At 46.8% G+C, this 15,406-nt stretch overlaps 1 protein-coding gene across 1 annotated transcript in view; it reads left to right on the top strand.

Annotated features, from left to right (window-relative positions):
- The window catches only part of gon4lb (gon-4 like b), a 28,272-nt gene that overhangs the window by 2,145 nt on the left and 10,721 nt on the right, over window positions 1-15,406 (top strand). The window contains exons 3-20 of the mRNA XM_026184197.1: window positions 2,611-2,744; window positions 2,819-2,893; window positions 2,997-3,041; window positions 3,111-3,143; window positions 3,239-3,337; window positions 3,726-3,827; window positions 3,910-4,050; window positions 4,232-4,463; window positions 4,990-5,091; window positions 5,173-5,213; window positions 5,336-5,436; window positions 10,610-10,853; window positions 10,931-11,017; window positions 12,260-12,443; window positions 12,523-12,673; window positions 12,790-12,937; window positions 13,037-13,153; window positions 13,483-14,556. Coding sequence (XP_026039982.1) covers window positions 2,611-2,744; window positions 2,819-2,893; window positions 2,997-3,041; window positions 3,111-3,143; window positions 3,239-3,337; window positions 3,726-3,827; window positions 3,910-4,050; window positions 4,232-4,463; window positions 4,990-5,091; window positions 5,173-5,213; window positions 5,336-5,436; window positions 10,610-10,853; window positions 10,931-11,017; window positions 12,260-12,443; window positions 12,523-12,673; window positions 12,790-12,937; window positions 13,037-13,153; window positions 13,483-14,556 — 3,110 coding nt within the window. The remainder of the gene's footprint in view (window positions 1-2,610; window positions 2,745-2,818; window positions 2,894-2,996; window positions 3,042-3,110; window positions 3,144-3,238; window positions 3,338-3,725; window positions 3,828-3,909; window positions 4,051-4,231; window positions 4,464-4,989; window positions 5,092-5,172; window positions 5,214-5,335; window positions 5,437-10,609; window positions 10,854-10,930; window positions 11,018-12,259; window positions 12,444-12,522; window positions 12,674-12,789; window positions 12,938-13,036; window positions 13,154-13,482; window positions 14,557-15,406) is intronic.

Genomic DNA, 15,406 nt, shown 5'->3' with positions numbered 1-15,406 from the left:
TACATCTGAGGGCCCGATTGTACCTGAGGAGACACTGGACAGCTTTGTCCTGGTTAATGCTGAGAACTTTCAGAAGGTTTTCTCCACAGTGAGACCCACCACATGTCCTTTAGATCCAATCCCTTCTTCACTCTTTAAAACACTTTATGGATTTTTTGAGGCTGAGCTTTTATACATGATGAATTGCTCTCTTCAGTTGGGTGTCTTCCCTGCTGCCTTTAAAACGGCGGTGGTGAGGCCCCTTCTGAAGAAGAGCAATTTGGATTGTAATGATTTTAATAACTACAGACCTGTATCCAACTTACCATTTTTAAGTAAAGTCTTAGAAAAACTTGTTTTTACTCAGATTACTGATTTTCTCAATGATAGACAGATCCTGGAGATATTCCAGTCTGGATTTAGGGTGAACCACAGCACAGAGACGGCTCTCCTAAAGGTTTTAAATGATCTTAGATGTAACTGGGACTCCCAAAAGCTCTCAGTCCTGGTGCTGCTGGATCTAAGCGCAGCCTTTGATACAGTAGACCACGCTATTCTTTTAAACAGATTGAAACACATGGTGGGCCTCTCTGGTGCTGTACACAACTGGTTCACTTCCTGTCTCTCTGACAGAACTTTTATGGTGAGCATGGATACATGCTCCTCTAAGATCCATAGAATGACATGTGGTGTGCCTCAAGGGTCGGTTCTAGGCCCTGTACTTTTTAATTTGTATATGTTGCCTCTCGGCAGTGTCATCAGGAGGCATGGAGTGAACTTCCACAGTTACGCTGATGACACTCAGCTGTACATCTCCTTGTCTCCTGATGACACCAGACCAATGGATGCCCTTTTTAACTGTATCTTAGATATACGATCTTGGATGGCAGAAAACTTTTTACAGCTTAACCAGGACAAAACTGAAGTTTTAATCGTTGGTCCTGAGGCTCAGAGAGAGAAACTCTTGTCTAAATTAGAGGCATTTTCACTATGTCCTTCGCTACAAGTGAAAAACCTGGGTGTTATTTTTGACTCTGAGCTTGGTTTTATCCCACATATTAAACATGTAACCAAAATTGGATTTTATCATCTAAAAAATATAGCCAGAGTCGCCCTATTCTCTCTCGGGCCAACACGGAGATGCTGATGCATGCTTTTATTACCAGTCGCATTGATTACTGTAATGCCCTGCTCTCTGGTCTTCCTAAGAAGAATATTTCAACTTTACAACTTTTGCAAAACTCGGCAGCTCGTGTGCTGACGAAGACCAGAGGGCGGGCCCACATTACACCGGTTTTAGAATCGCTGCACTGGCTCCCTGTGTGTTTCAGGATCGATTTTAAAGTTCTTTTATTGGTTTTTAAATGTCTTAATGGTCTTGGGCCTTCTTATCTCTCAGATCTGCTTTTACCATATGAACCCTCGCGGACCCTGAGGTCCTCTGGTACTGGCCTTTTGATTGTCCCTAAAGTCAGGACACATGCTCACGGAGAGGCAGCTTTTCAGTGGTATGGTCCTCGTCTGTGGAACAGCCTGCCGGAGGAGCTCAGGGCCGCAGAGAACGTACATGTTTTTAAGAACAGGCTCAAGACCCACCTTTTTAATTTAGCTTTTACTTAGCGTTTATTTATTTTATGCTTATTTATTCTATCCTGTTATTCTATTATTAATTTAGGCTTTACCTAATATTTATTGATTTTATTCTTATTCATTTTTTAATCTTCTTACTCTATTTATATTTATATTTATATTGTATCCCGTTCTTATTTATTTTATCGTTTTACCCTGTACATGTCCTATTGTGTCATATCTCCAGTGTTTCCTCGGAGGGCGCTCTCTGCACCGGGCGATCGACCGTGGCTGCTGGGTCTCTGGGGGGCTCCTTTGCCTCCTTCCTGCTGTGTGCCCAGCCCGGAGGCTGCGGTCTGTGACCGGCTCCCGGTGCAGATGGCTCCCTGTTATTATATATCGGGTGGCTGTAGCTCAGGTGGCAGAGCAGGTCAGCCACTAATCAGAAGGTCGGTGGTTCGATCCCAGGCTGCCTCCTGACTGCATGCCAAATATCCTTGGGCAAGATACTAACCCCATGTTTGCCTACTGGTGGTGGTCAGAGGGCCCGGTGGCGCCAGTGTCCGGCAGCCTTGCCTCTGTCAGTGCGCCCCAGGGCAGCTGTGGCTACAATGTAGCTGCCATCACCAGTGTGTGAATGGGTGGATGACTGAATGTAGTGTGAAGCGCTATATAAATGCAGGCCATTTACCATAGTGGTAAATGGTAAATGGCTCATGCATACCCAGCCCAATTTTACTCTTTAAGTGTGTGTGTGTGGGGGGGGGGGGGGTATGTGTGTATTCACATCGTTTATGTTACTGAGAGTGTGGGGAGTGAGTTGGAGGGTGGGGTGGGCTGCTTTTAACCATGTAATGCACTTTGTGCTACATTTCTTTTTGTATGAAAAGTGCTTTATAAATAAAGATTGATTGATCTGATTGGCTGGTTCAGTCTGTGTGCAGGCCGCATTTGATCTGCACAGGGGAGGGTTACAGGGAGTTACCCTCCCTCTGTGCTGTGTAAAGATCAGCTAAAGGAGGCAGAGCTAGCGTTTGTTCACACCCGGACTTTCCTGTTCAGGTGGGCGGATGATGGGAGAGAGAGCGGTCACCGTCGAGACTAGCGATGATGAACTGGGACGACTGGATATTGACCTGGACAGGAAGTCCAAACAGCTGAACCTGACATCCAGCAACGTGCGCGCCATCCTGCACGTGAGCAGCACGCCACCACACACACACACTTTAACGCACACTAACACGTACACTCAGACATGTGTGTGTTTCAGGAGGTGATCACTGATGAGCGTGTGGTTGCCATGATGAAAGCGGCAATCAGAGACACTCAGGACCTCCCCATGTTTGTGAGTTTGTTCACCTGTTGGTGTCTACCTGTATCTGTCAGGCATTTGTTGCTTTTTTCTGTATGTATGTAAAATACATATCTTTCTGCCTGTCTCTCATCAGGAGCCAAAGATCTGGACTCGGTCCAGACTCAAACAGAGCCTTCAGGTGAGTTCAGCATCCCACAATCTTCTCTGACAGTTTACCTGTGAGCCTGACCTGTGTGTCTGCTTTCAGCCTGTGAACCGGGGTCTGTCTGCAGTGAACAAGGTAAACTCATCAGCCTGTGTTGAAATGTTTTAAGTTGGATTTGAAATGTTGTCAGTTTCAGTGACGCTTTACCCTCGTACCTGTCTGTCCCGCAGGCCCCTCAGTTTATTGACATTGAACTTGAGGATAATGAAGACTCATCTGATGAAGAGTATTGTCCTGATGAAGAAGAGGAGGAAGATACAACTGAGGAGGTGAGTCTTTAACCTTTCGCCTTGCTGCTGTCCTCAGGAAACTGACCTCACTGTGCAGTCATGATGTCACACATGTGAGATCCAGGTTATCAGTATGTTGGTAGAAAACCCTGCAAAAAACCCAGGAGGAATAAAGACACAATGAGACAAAGTTACTTTTTGTGCTAAGAGTAAGAGACACTAATCCAAACTCTGAGAACCAGAAACAGGATGAAGAGCACCTGTGCAGTCTCACCTGCAGCAGGTGACTCTGACACTCTGTGAGGCCTCATTTCTCGCTCAAACATGATGCCACATACAAACACACACACACTCACTCGGAGTGTCAGAACTTGCATAAATGAAAATTTCAGGACTTCCGTCTGTACAAACCTTTTCATCTTGACAGACATTCCTCAGTGATGCTGACAGCTTGGCTTCACCTCCCAGAATGCACCTGGGCTCCCAGAACAAGTCTCCAACACACCTGAGGATGGACAGCTCCCTGCAGGTTTGCTGATGTCTGACCACCACAAAGTGGTACAGTGACCTCTGACCCTGCAAGCTGCTCTGACCTCTGGCTTATTGCTTAGAGATATGAAGGAAACCCGCACGACCAGATGAGTTCCACCTGCGCGCCTCAGCTCCTCCCTCCTCCTGAATCGTCCTTCCTGGAGAGACTCAAGGCTGTTGATGAGGAGTTGGACTGCAGCCCCTCCTACACCTACAGTCAGGTAACATATCTAACCAGGCAACACCAGGGAACAGCATATCAAACTCTTTTTAAACACTTCCTGTTACTGAAGGACCTGTGTGATATCAGACTTTGTGTTCTCACCTTATTAAAAGGATGGGGGGTAAATACCTGTGATGTGTCCCGTCTGGTTTGATCTTGCACCTGTGTGTGTGTTTCAGTCTCTGGACAGGAAATCTGATGTTGATGGTGGCGTTGATAATGGCTCCAGCAGTTTGGCGTACCGCACACGCTCCAAGCATCCTCTGGTAGACGTACCTCTGGGTCAGCTGGAGGCGGAGCTTCTGCCTCCTGACATAACGGCCGACATGTACGATGAAAGCACTGCCCAGCGGGAGGAGGACCGCCATTGGGCAAAGTGGCTGCAGGGCCTAATGGCCCCCGACTTTGAAGGTTAGAGGTCATGATGGCGCTGGCTGCTCGAGGCTTCAAATTTTAAATGTGGTGGGGTGGCTGTAGCTCAGGAGGTAGAACAGGTCACCTACTGATTGGTTGGTGGTTTTATCCTTGCCTCCTCCAGTCTGCATGTCAAGTATCCTAACCCCAAGTTGCTCTCCGATGCATCCATTGTAGTGTGTGAATGTCGTTAGAAAGCACTCAGTTTAGACAAAGTCCTTGCGAGAATGGGTGTGATTGGGTGAATGTGGCATGTTGCATAAAGAGCTTCAAGTACTCCGGGAGAGTAGAAAAGCACTATATAAGAATCAGTCCATTTACCAATTGTGAACCTGTTTTTTTTTTTTTTTTTTTTTTAACCTTTAAAAGTCAAGCTGCTGAAGCATGCTGATGGTGAACATCCAGGATTGGACAAACTTTATTGATATGTCGTAAATGGAAAACAAGCTCAGAAAAATGTTTTTGAGTTGAAAAGGAAGGTTATGGTTTTGTCTAACGGCAAACAGCTGATGTTTGTTTTCAGAAGAGGCCGAAGATGACGACGACCCCGAGTACAACTTCCCAGAGGACCTGGATGAACCCGACCTGGAGGACTACAGGACGGACCGGGCTGTGCAGATCACCAGTAAGTGATGTGCAGTTAGGAGGAGGCGGAGCTTTGAGAGTGTCAGAATCCTCACTGTGAATTCTGCGTCTTGTTTTTCAGAGAAGGAAGTAAATGAGCTGCTAGAAGAACTCTTTGAAACTGTGAGTTCTTATTTTGTTTCCGCAAATTTGACTCGATGCCACTTTACACTCACAGGATTAGTCTTTAACGTCAGTATGTGGGCGAAGCTTCAAACTTTTTCTTGTTTTCCTCTCCTCTGCAGCTCCAGGAAGAAGAAGAGGTGGTGGCTGAGGAGGAGGAGCATGAGGAAGAGGAGCCCCCGTCACAGACTGGCCCTAAGTTCAACGTGCCACAGGCTTTACGGTACTGATAGTTGCATCCCAGTGCATGATGCTCAGCTTAGAAACATACAAACACATGTTAAAAAACAGTTTTTAAAAAAAATTTAAAATATCACCACAATCGCATCACCCATGGAAACATCTGGAGCTTCATGAAACCACAGAGAGAAGCAGCTGGAGTCTGATGTTTAGAACATCTGGCAGCAGCTGCTCTCTCCGGGGCGATCGTGGCTCAAGAGTTTGGAGTTCGCCTTGTAAGTGGAAGGTTGCCAGTTCGAGCCCTGGCTTGGACAGTCTCGGGCATTGTGTCCTTGGGCAAGACACTTCACCCGTTGCCTACTGGTGGTGGTCAGAGGGTCCGGTGGCGCCAGTGTCCGGCAGCCTCGCCTCTGTCAGTGCGCCCCAGGGTGGCTGTGGCTACAATGTAGCTGCCATCACCAGTGTGTGAATGTGTGTGTGAATGTGTGGATGACTGAATGTGTAAAGCGCTTTGGGGTCCTTAGAGACTAGTAAAGCGCTATACAAATACAGGCCATTTACCATTTATTTGTTCGTGAGTAAATCGGTTTGGCTGAGATTAAAGTTATTAGATTAGATAAAATAAAACTTTACTAATCCCCCGGGTTTTTTTCACACAGCTGAATAAACGTCAGACAGAAAACAGGAAAAATTAAACAGAAGTGTGAGATGGTCGAGAGTTTACACCAGTGTCCTGTTATATTTTAGATAGAGTTGAGTTTATTAAACTCCACCGAGACAGCAGTGACGCTAATCTGAAGGCTAGACCATCCCATACCCAGGAGTATTGGAGCAGTTGAGTTGCATTTTTTCTAAACACCGGGTCTCTGTGGCTTTTAAACCCCAAAACATGCTGCGCCAAAAATTGGTCCACCCCAAGGATCGGGTCCCCCGACACAAACAGTAACATAGTGTACACTGTTAAGTGCAGGAGGATTGCCAGGATTTATACATCGGGGAAACCAAACAACCTCTGGCTAAGAGGATGGCACAACACAGAAGAGCTACCTCATCAGGCCAGGACTCTGCAGTCTATTTACACCTACAGGCCAGTGGACACTCTTTCCTTTTTTTTTTCTTTTTTTTTTCTTTTTTTTTTGGCCTGTCCCGTTTGGCTCTTTTGCATCAGAATTGTTGTCTAAAGGCAAAGAAAGATGCCCAACGGATTTACTTTACCAAACTGACCATCCCAGCCTTGCCGTAATGGTCCATTTGATTCACCTTTTATTGTTTATTTTATTTTCACTTACTGAATACGGGACAGACTTGACTGGGGGAAAGAAGGGGAGAAAGAAAGAGGGAAAGAGAAACAGCTGAGAAGAGGGACGGGGGAGAAGGGCAAAAGACAAAAACCAACAGAACGGGCAGAGAAAAAAAAATGCATATATCAATCACCTGGATCACCTGCTGAGAAAGAAAAAAGAAAGCAAGCAGAAGAGAACAAGAGTAATAGAATAAACAACATCACAATGATATATGTGAATATGACAGTAAATACTAAATATTAAACATTATTGTGCAGCACATAAGATCAACAGAACACAGTGTGCTTTGAGGTAGGAGCCAAAAAGGGTGTAGTTTGTGGGTGTGATCACCCGTGTGTACACCTATGAGCATGGACGTGCTTGTTTTTAAAAGGTTCCTTCATGTAATGATCTGCTAGAGGGTGTGGGGGGGCCACAGCCCCGTCCTCCAGGGCATGAAGCAGGTATGGAGGAGATCAAAACTCCAGACATCCAGAGGCCCCCAGAACACAAGAGACCAAGGAAGACCAACAGAGGGGCAGCCGTGCCACTGTCCCAGAAAGAGCTGAGGAGAGTCCCAGATGAGGGCTCACTCAGCAGCCGCGGAGCAGAAGCCAGGGGGGGTTGCAGTGACGCGCCCGTGAGCTCCGCCGGCAGCCAGCCGCGCCTGAGTGACCGAGCCCCAGGCCGAGATGCCGGGGGCACCCCACCTCCGAAGTGGCCCGAGCGAGCCCCAGGCTCCAGGCCCCGATAAGCGGCCGCCAAGGAGTGAGCCGGTGTGTACCTGGACGCCCATCCCCGGACACAAAGAACCACCAACGCACCGATGTCTGAGGGGGTCCGCCACTGGCAGGGGAAGTGGTGGTAGTTGACACTCTTTCAATGATGATGTACATATCCTGGACGGGGAGGAACGCTGGTTTGAGCGTGGAGTCAAGGAGGCCATTTACATGAAAAGGGAAAGACCATCTCTGAATCAAGGAGGGGGCCTAAGGTTACATCTGTCACAGTCTTACAATGCTGTGATTGCAGCCATTCCCCAACTCTCTGTGAATGGTACTCATGGCCATTGATCAGAGGTCTTTGATCAGTGGGTTTTGGTCAGTGGTTGTTGATCAATGGTCATGAGAATTTGCATAATTAATATTAAGGAACTGACCTCCCAGACCATTGTTCCCTCAGTGGGCTGTTTCAGTCATTTTGCAAATGTACTGTTTATAAGATTGGGGAAACCTGCAGTCAGCTGAGACTGAAGAAGTCACTTGGATGAGTGACGAAACGTTTCTCCCAGAAAACGCTACGTCCAGATGAACAGAATCAATTTTTTGGAGATTTACTTCCCTGGATGATTGAGAATGCATCAAGAAGTCTACTGAAACAAGTTACTAGCAGGTTTAGGCTCACGGTGCAATAGTACAGGGTGGGCCATTCATGTGGATACACGGTAATAACATGGGAATGGTTGGTGATATTAAAGTCCTGTTTGTGGCACATTAGTGTATGTTAGGGGGCAAACTAACATACACTAGCATGTTTGATCCACCACTTGAATCTGCATCATAATCTTCTCCCTGGTCACATGGTGAGATATCCATGAGACGCCTTTTCTTTAGTTTCATCCTAAAAAAGAAAACGAAAATAGTTATATTACAGGAGTTCTAAACAAAATGTGTTGTGCTAGGTGTTTTTAAATCAAAAGCGGAAAAACTTGCCTCTTTGTGAACATGAGCCCACAACTGTTTCCTCCTCATAAAATTTTCAGGCCCTGGAAGCAGGTCCCTTAAATCATCCCTACTGAGGGTGTGGAGCAACACCTCATCTATGTTGGCAGCTGTAAATAAAAGTCAGTAACTGTCAGAAATATAAAAGTTGTACATCTCTTTAAATGTATACATTTCACTGTTAAAAAAAGGAAACTATTCCAAATGGTCATTTTGTCAAATACATTTAAATGTAATTAAATATATTATTGATCTGACAACATAAAACTGATTCTATGTAGGATCACTGTCAGTGTGTGCAGCACAAAATTCATTTAGACATTAATTTGCATAAATATGCATATGCTTGGCCTACCTTTCAGAACCGACAGGCTGCAATTATCCAAACCCTCCATGTTTTTCTGGTGTAGCTTTTGTCAGAACTTTCCCCTGAGGAGAACTAAAACTAATAGTGCCCAACTGCTTGTCAAATCATTCAACAAATGATCAAAACTCAGATTAGGCCACTTCATCCAAAAAAAACATGCTACCTCAGTTCAGCAAGGTTAAAGTGACCTGATTTATATTAATAGTTTACAACATAAATAATTCGAAGTAAGTTCACATCTCCAACTTAAAATAGTTTTTATGATTAATCATAATCTGTCGGAAATGAAGCTTAAAGTAAATCTATAGGTAAAGATGTCGTTCATGAATGTGCATTATTTTATTCCCTTGTGTTATCTTTAATTTCATCACCCAAACTGGACTTGCAAATAAAATTTGAATAAACTCATGTTGGTTAAATGTAATTTTGGTCATAAAACCGTTAACTCTTGATGACTTAAGTAAATCCTCATTTAAATTAAATATAGATCTGTCCAACACCCCTGTCTTTTTTCCATAACAAAAAAAATTTAAGCAGCAGAGAACTCTGGATGTAAGCCGACAGTCAAAGGAGCTTGCAAAGAAAAGCGTCTGGACTTCTTTAAGTTGCTTGAAGACGTTTCACCTCTCATCCGAGAAGCTTCTTCAGTTCTAAGGTCAAATGGTGGAGAGTCCCAGATATAAACCTAGTGGGAGTGACCCCCCCACAGAGGGACAAAAGGACCCCCTGATGATCCTCTAATCACCTGAGCCAAGGTGTGAAACTGGGTGTGGGTCCCAATCAGCCAGAGTTTCGGGTGAGTTCATTGTGAAACCTGGCCCCACCTTATCATGCGAATTCCTGAGGTCAGATGGCCCAGGATGTGAGTGGGCGTTAAGGCGTCTGGGGAGGATCTCAAAACTGGATTATAGATGGCAGAGAGTTGGTGTCGTAAACCCCGCCTCTGTTCAAAGATGGTCGCTCACAGTGGACATAGATGGCTTCTTTCACTCCTCTTTCAAACCATCTGTCCTCTCTGTCCAAAATGTGAACATTGGCATCCTCGAAAGAGTATCCTTTATCCTTAAGATGCAGATGGACAGCTGAGTCTTGTCCTGTGGAGGTGGCTCTTCTATGTTGTGCCATGCGCTGGTGAAGTGGCTGTTTGGTCTCTCCGATGTAGGTAGAGGATCATCAGGGGGTCCTTTTGTCCCTCTTTGGGGGGAAACTCCCACTGGGTTTAAATCTGGGACTCCCCACTATTTGACCTTAGAACTGAAGAAGCTTGTTGGATGAGAGGTGAAACGTCTTCAAGCAACTTAAAGAAGTCCAGACGCTTTTCTTTGCAAGCTTCTTAGACTACAATGACCTGGATTACTGAGAACCTTCACAGGCTTTATGCCCTGTGCTTATCTTCAAAGTCATGCTGCTCTGTTGTATGTTAATTGCCCCTTGGGGATAAATAAAGTTTTTCTGATTCTGACTCTGTATCATTGATGTCAAGATTATATGATGTAAAGGTGGTTTCATCATAGTTGCTGTGATCTGAACATGTATGAAGAGACTTCAAGGCGTGAGGTGAACACCTGTGCACACACACACACACACACAGGAGTGGCGCACGGTGCTGCCTCCCGTTGGGACGGCACAGCAGAGAAGTGCTGTGGCTGTTTGGGTCGGGAGGAAGACTAGTGTCCTCTGCTGCTGCTTCTTCACACAGATCTTGTGAAGAAGAGTCACGCTGAGAGGAAACAATTTGTCTATGATGCTCCACCTACTTACACGTGAAATACTCGGTGGCTAAGTATCAGACTTCAGAATATGTGATACACGCTCGCTTACAGTGTCTCCATTTGCTGCCCGTAGCTTTGAGGCACCGTTAGCCAACATGCTAACAGAGCGGCGGCAGACGGTCAGAAAGCAGTACGAAGCTCAGCAGCAGCGGAGAGCCTTGCAGGACACGACCAATCACCTCTCCTCAACTCTGAAGGACACACCCACCCAACCTCACAATACCATTGCTTCTGTCTTAGTGCTGCCGCGTCGCATTGGCCCCTCCCTCCAACTGGACCACACCCAGAAACTGCAGCTACAGCACCAGCTGCAGCAGGTATGGAAGGTTACCTGTCTCACCCACTTATTCTCCAGGTGTGTTTGCCTGATATCATGTGACCCTTTCTCTCCTAGCATGTGCAACTGCTGACGCAGGTTCACCTGCTGAGTCGCCACATTGCTGCCCTGAATCATGAAGCCTCCATCACCAAACGCTACCTGGTCAGTAAACACTTCTCAATTATACCTACAATAGCTGAACAGGGCAAGTGGGCACTTACCTGGTGGGCGTTTCCTCAGCTCTTGAACTTATTACTTGTTATTAATCTCTGTCTCTATTCCACGGCATGTCTTTATCCTGTCTTCCTTCTCTCACCCCCAATCGGTCACAGTAAATGGCCCCGCCCCTTTCTGAGCCTGGTTCTGCCGGAGGCTTCTTTCTGTCAAAGGGGAGTTTTTCCTTCCCACTGTCACCAAAGTTCTTGCTCATAGGGGGTCATATGTTGGGGTTTTTTCTCTATTATTGTATGGTCTACCTTACAGTTGCGGCTGGGTGTCGTTACTGATTTCTACTGATTTTCTATTCGATTCAGACTCAGTCTGAAATATTATAACTCTGATCATCTATCAGCACATATCCATATTTTGTATCTATAAAACAAAGCTGACACTGTGAGACTTCATCAGAGGTGTGACCATCACAGCAGACGTCTTTGTGTCTGAAGCAGGTGTTCCTGTCCTGGCTTTTTATAGCAGAGAACCTTAAAAATATTCTGCAGTCCATCAAAAACTGAAGAAAACCATGAATCAACATGTGAACATGACCTGATGCTGCTGGAGTGAAGCAGAGTCACAGAGGTTTGATTACAGACACAGCTGAGCAATCATTGAAGTCTAAATGTCTTCAGTTTAAACAGCAGAAATGAGGCTTTGCTGTCAGAGGACGACAGCACCGAGCACAGTAGCAGAGCGTGATAAGCAGAGAATAATGCAGAAAACAGATTTGATGGTAAACTGGTCTCTGAGTGGACTGAGGGAGAGAGAGCTGTGTGGGGAGTGAAACAGCCAAAGTCAGAGAGAATCCATGACGATGTTTGTCAAACGTGAAGTTTGAGCTTCTTTGGCTGCTGGTTCAGTCAGTTTTGGTCAGAGAGACGAAACTTGCAGAATCTGTGTGTTTCAGCCCCAACGGCGCGTCTGTGGACGATCCACGCTCTGTGTTTCTGCTCTCATGTCCTGTTTGAGCTGATTCTGGAATTTGTGATAAAATACATTTATATTTAACAATCGATTCAGGATTTTAAAGAATCGAGATCGCTTTATTCAGACTAAAATAGATTTGAATCAGGAAATTCATTATTTTTTTTAAACCCAGCCCTTACAGTTTAAAGCGCCTTGAGGCGACTTGTTGCTGTGTGAATAAGATGAAACTGAACCAGCACTAATGAGCACCTCCACTATCAGGAGGAGCTGCAGCACTTCGCCCACCATCAGGAGCAAGGCTGCGCCTTCAGCTGTTTCAGGGCATGTAACCTGCAGGGTGCACTGGACCTCCTGCACGAGGTGGAGCAGAGGGACGAGCCTCCACCTGCTCCTCCCACTCGAGCCTCCAGACGCTGGCTCCCCCAGATGACCCCTGCAACCAACAGTAAGGGCAAGCTACCTGTCAGCCATGTTTGATGCACCAAACAGATCCAGGTTCAGATTCTTGTTCTGGTTCTGTTTAGGTCTTGCCTTCCCTCTGCTGCCTGCCGACACCGCCTGGCTGTTCGCCACACGACCCGTGTTCCTATACCCAGAACTACTTCCTGTCTGTAGCCTAGACCCCGCCCTCCACAGCAGGAACCTGAGAACATTATACACGCCAGGAGAGGATTGGTAAAAAACACACACTTCCTACATTTTATTTTTTCACATGCACTTTGTGTAAATTTATGGCTTCTGTTCTTCATTGAACTCAGTAAAAACATATTTCCCATCCTGCCTCTGTGCAGTCTCATCGTTCTCGGCCTGAAACACTTCGAGGGAGCATTTCAGTCCGACGAGCTTATCAGTTCATACCTGCTCTGTAAGAGTCGATGGAACTTCAGGAAGCACGTCAGAGAGATGAGCAGCCCAAGAGCACCTGACAATGTCATCAAGGTGACATCAGAGTGACCTCACTATGCACCGTGTGACATCATTAGCGAACGTTACATTTCAAATGAATGACTCGGGGCCCAACTTTGTGGTTCTTTTCAGACATTTGTGACGAAGGGCGTCGTCCCGCCGCTGCCACTCGCCTGCAGCAGAGTCCAGCAGGAGGACCAGCGCCCCCCGGTGGACAGAGATGGTGAAAACATGCCAAACTGGCTCAAGGTTTGAACAGCTAATCCCGATCGTGATCCAGATCCACACCTATAATAGAATTCCCCTTTATTGTGTGGCTCTGTCTACATCCATTCAGACCCAGGTACAAATCTGCTGGGAGCAAAATTTGCCGGTTTAGTTTTTGAAAGGACCAGTTTGAACCTGCCAGCCAATTCCAATCTAAAGTTTTTCTTTAAGCGTGACCTGTTGATTCAGATTTTGTGTCTCAGAACTATAACAAAAAGAAACTTTGTGTAGTTTCATGCGCTGCTATACGAGTATTGCTCAAACATCATAATCTGAGGCACAGATTGTTATCCCATTATTCTCGTCTGCAGAACAGTCGCCCAAGCATCCAGAAGACCCGCTCAGATGCCCGTTACCCCTCCTGGCTTCCTCCAAGCTGCACTCTCAGGCTCCACCCCAATTATATCAACAGTTACCGCCCCCGCCCCCGCACCCACAGGCGCGTCTTCGCACTGGCTCATAATGAATCTCTGCTGCCACTCGCCAAAGCACAGGAGGATCTGCCGGTGGAGCCACACGGAGAGAAACAGGTGGACATGCGCTTTTTACCTGTTTCAGGTGTCACGTTATTTTCTGCCCCCACTGCTGTGTCAGGAGCCCTACCATTGGCACCAGCTTCTATCTCTGGAGCGGTCCCACTGACTGCTGCTCATCCAGGCCCCGCCCACCCCGTGTGTGCCAAGGTGATGCAGTCCTGCCTTCCTATTGGCCAAAATACACCACATACCGTGTCTGCACAGGAGAGCCCCACCCCCTCGACACTTCTACTGCCCATTCCCTCTCTCACAAGTCCTAGCACTACAAACACACTGAAGCCGGGCTGCCTCCTCCTCCAGATGGTGTGGACTCCCCCAGCTCCTCCCACCTCCCCCCAAAATGTTTTGGAGCATCACATCCACGGGCCAATCAATGGGCAGCAGGAAGAGGTCTTTTCTAAGCAGGAAAAGCTAAAGCAGGAAGAGGAGAGCATGGTCTTGGTATCAACACTCAGCCTGACGTCATGTACAGGAGATGTGGAAGAAGAGGAGAGGCGGGAGGAGCAGAGACAGGAACAGGAGGAAAAGGCAATTGTTATTGGTGTCAGTTTGAATGGAGGAGAAAACAATGGTCAGGAGCAGGAGCAGTGGGGACGGGGAGGAGAGGGGGGAGAAGGAGGCGAAGCAGGTGAGAATGAGCAGGGTGGAGAGGAAGAGGAAGGGAGACAGAGGGAGGAGAGGAGTGGAGCGAGAGACGACAGTGGAGGGAAGGATAAGGACGAAGATCAGGACCGACATGGAGATGATGATGATGATGAGGACTTTGATGACCTCACACAGGATGAAGATGAGGAAGAAGTGATGTCATCAGCATCAGAGGAGTCTGTTCTGTCGGTTCCAGAGTTACAGGTAGATAGAAAGTCTACCTTAAAAGTTTCCACCTTTTGCGATTTAGTGTTGTTTATGCTCATTAATGGCTACGTACCGCAGGCCTTCATGTTGGCAGTAATTAAACCGCTACTCACGCTAAATCACAGCAACAGTCACCTTAAGGCGCTTATTATCGTAAGGTAGACCCTACAATCGTACTTGTTATTAATCTCTGTCTCTCTTCCACAGCATGTCTTTATCCTGTCTTCCTTCTCTCACCCCAACCAATCACAGCAGATGGCCCCGCCCCTCCCTGAGCCTGGTTCTGCTGGAGGTTTCTTCCTGTTAAAAGGGAGTTTTTCCTTCCCACTGTCGCCAAAGGGATGATCTGATATCCTCGTGCTGGTGTTGTTCCCAGACCATCATGAAAATGTTGTTCCAGGTTCAACATTGCAAGTGACCAATCACATTATTGTGACATTATTCCTTTGCGCGCCAAGCCATTCGTGCATTTATGAAATTCCAATGTTGCAAGGACAATATCAATTCTGCTTACTGTTTATTAAAGGGTCAGGGTCCGTTGATCGGCGGACAGAGGCGGTTTCACGCAGCTTAAGTACAGTTTTTTGTTTTACGCCGGTTTTTCGTGTGGTGGGGCGACCGTGGCTCAGGGGGTTGGGAATCGCATCTGTAACCGGAAGGTCGCCGGTTCGATCCCTGGGCTCTCTGTCCTGGTCGTTGTGTCCTTGGGCAAGACACTTTACCCTACTTGCCTACTGGTGCTGGCCAGAGGGGCCGATGGCGCGATATGGCAGCCTCGCTTCTGTCAGTCTGCCCCAGGGCAGCTGTGGCTACACCTGTAGCTGCCTCCACCAGTGTGTGAATGTGA

Source organism: Astatotilapia calliptera, chromosome 11 (genome assembly GCF_900246225.1).
Source record: "Astatotilapia calliptera chromosome 11, fAstCal1.2, whole genome shotgun sequence".
Lineage (NCBI taxonomy): Eukaryota > Metazoa > Chordata > Actinopteri > Cichliformes > Cichlidae > Astatotilapia > Astatotilapia calliptera.
The sequence above is the reverse complement of the archived record's forward strand: the minus strand, read 5'-3'. Positions and strand labels throughout refer to the sequence as shown.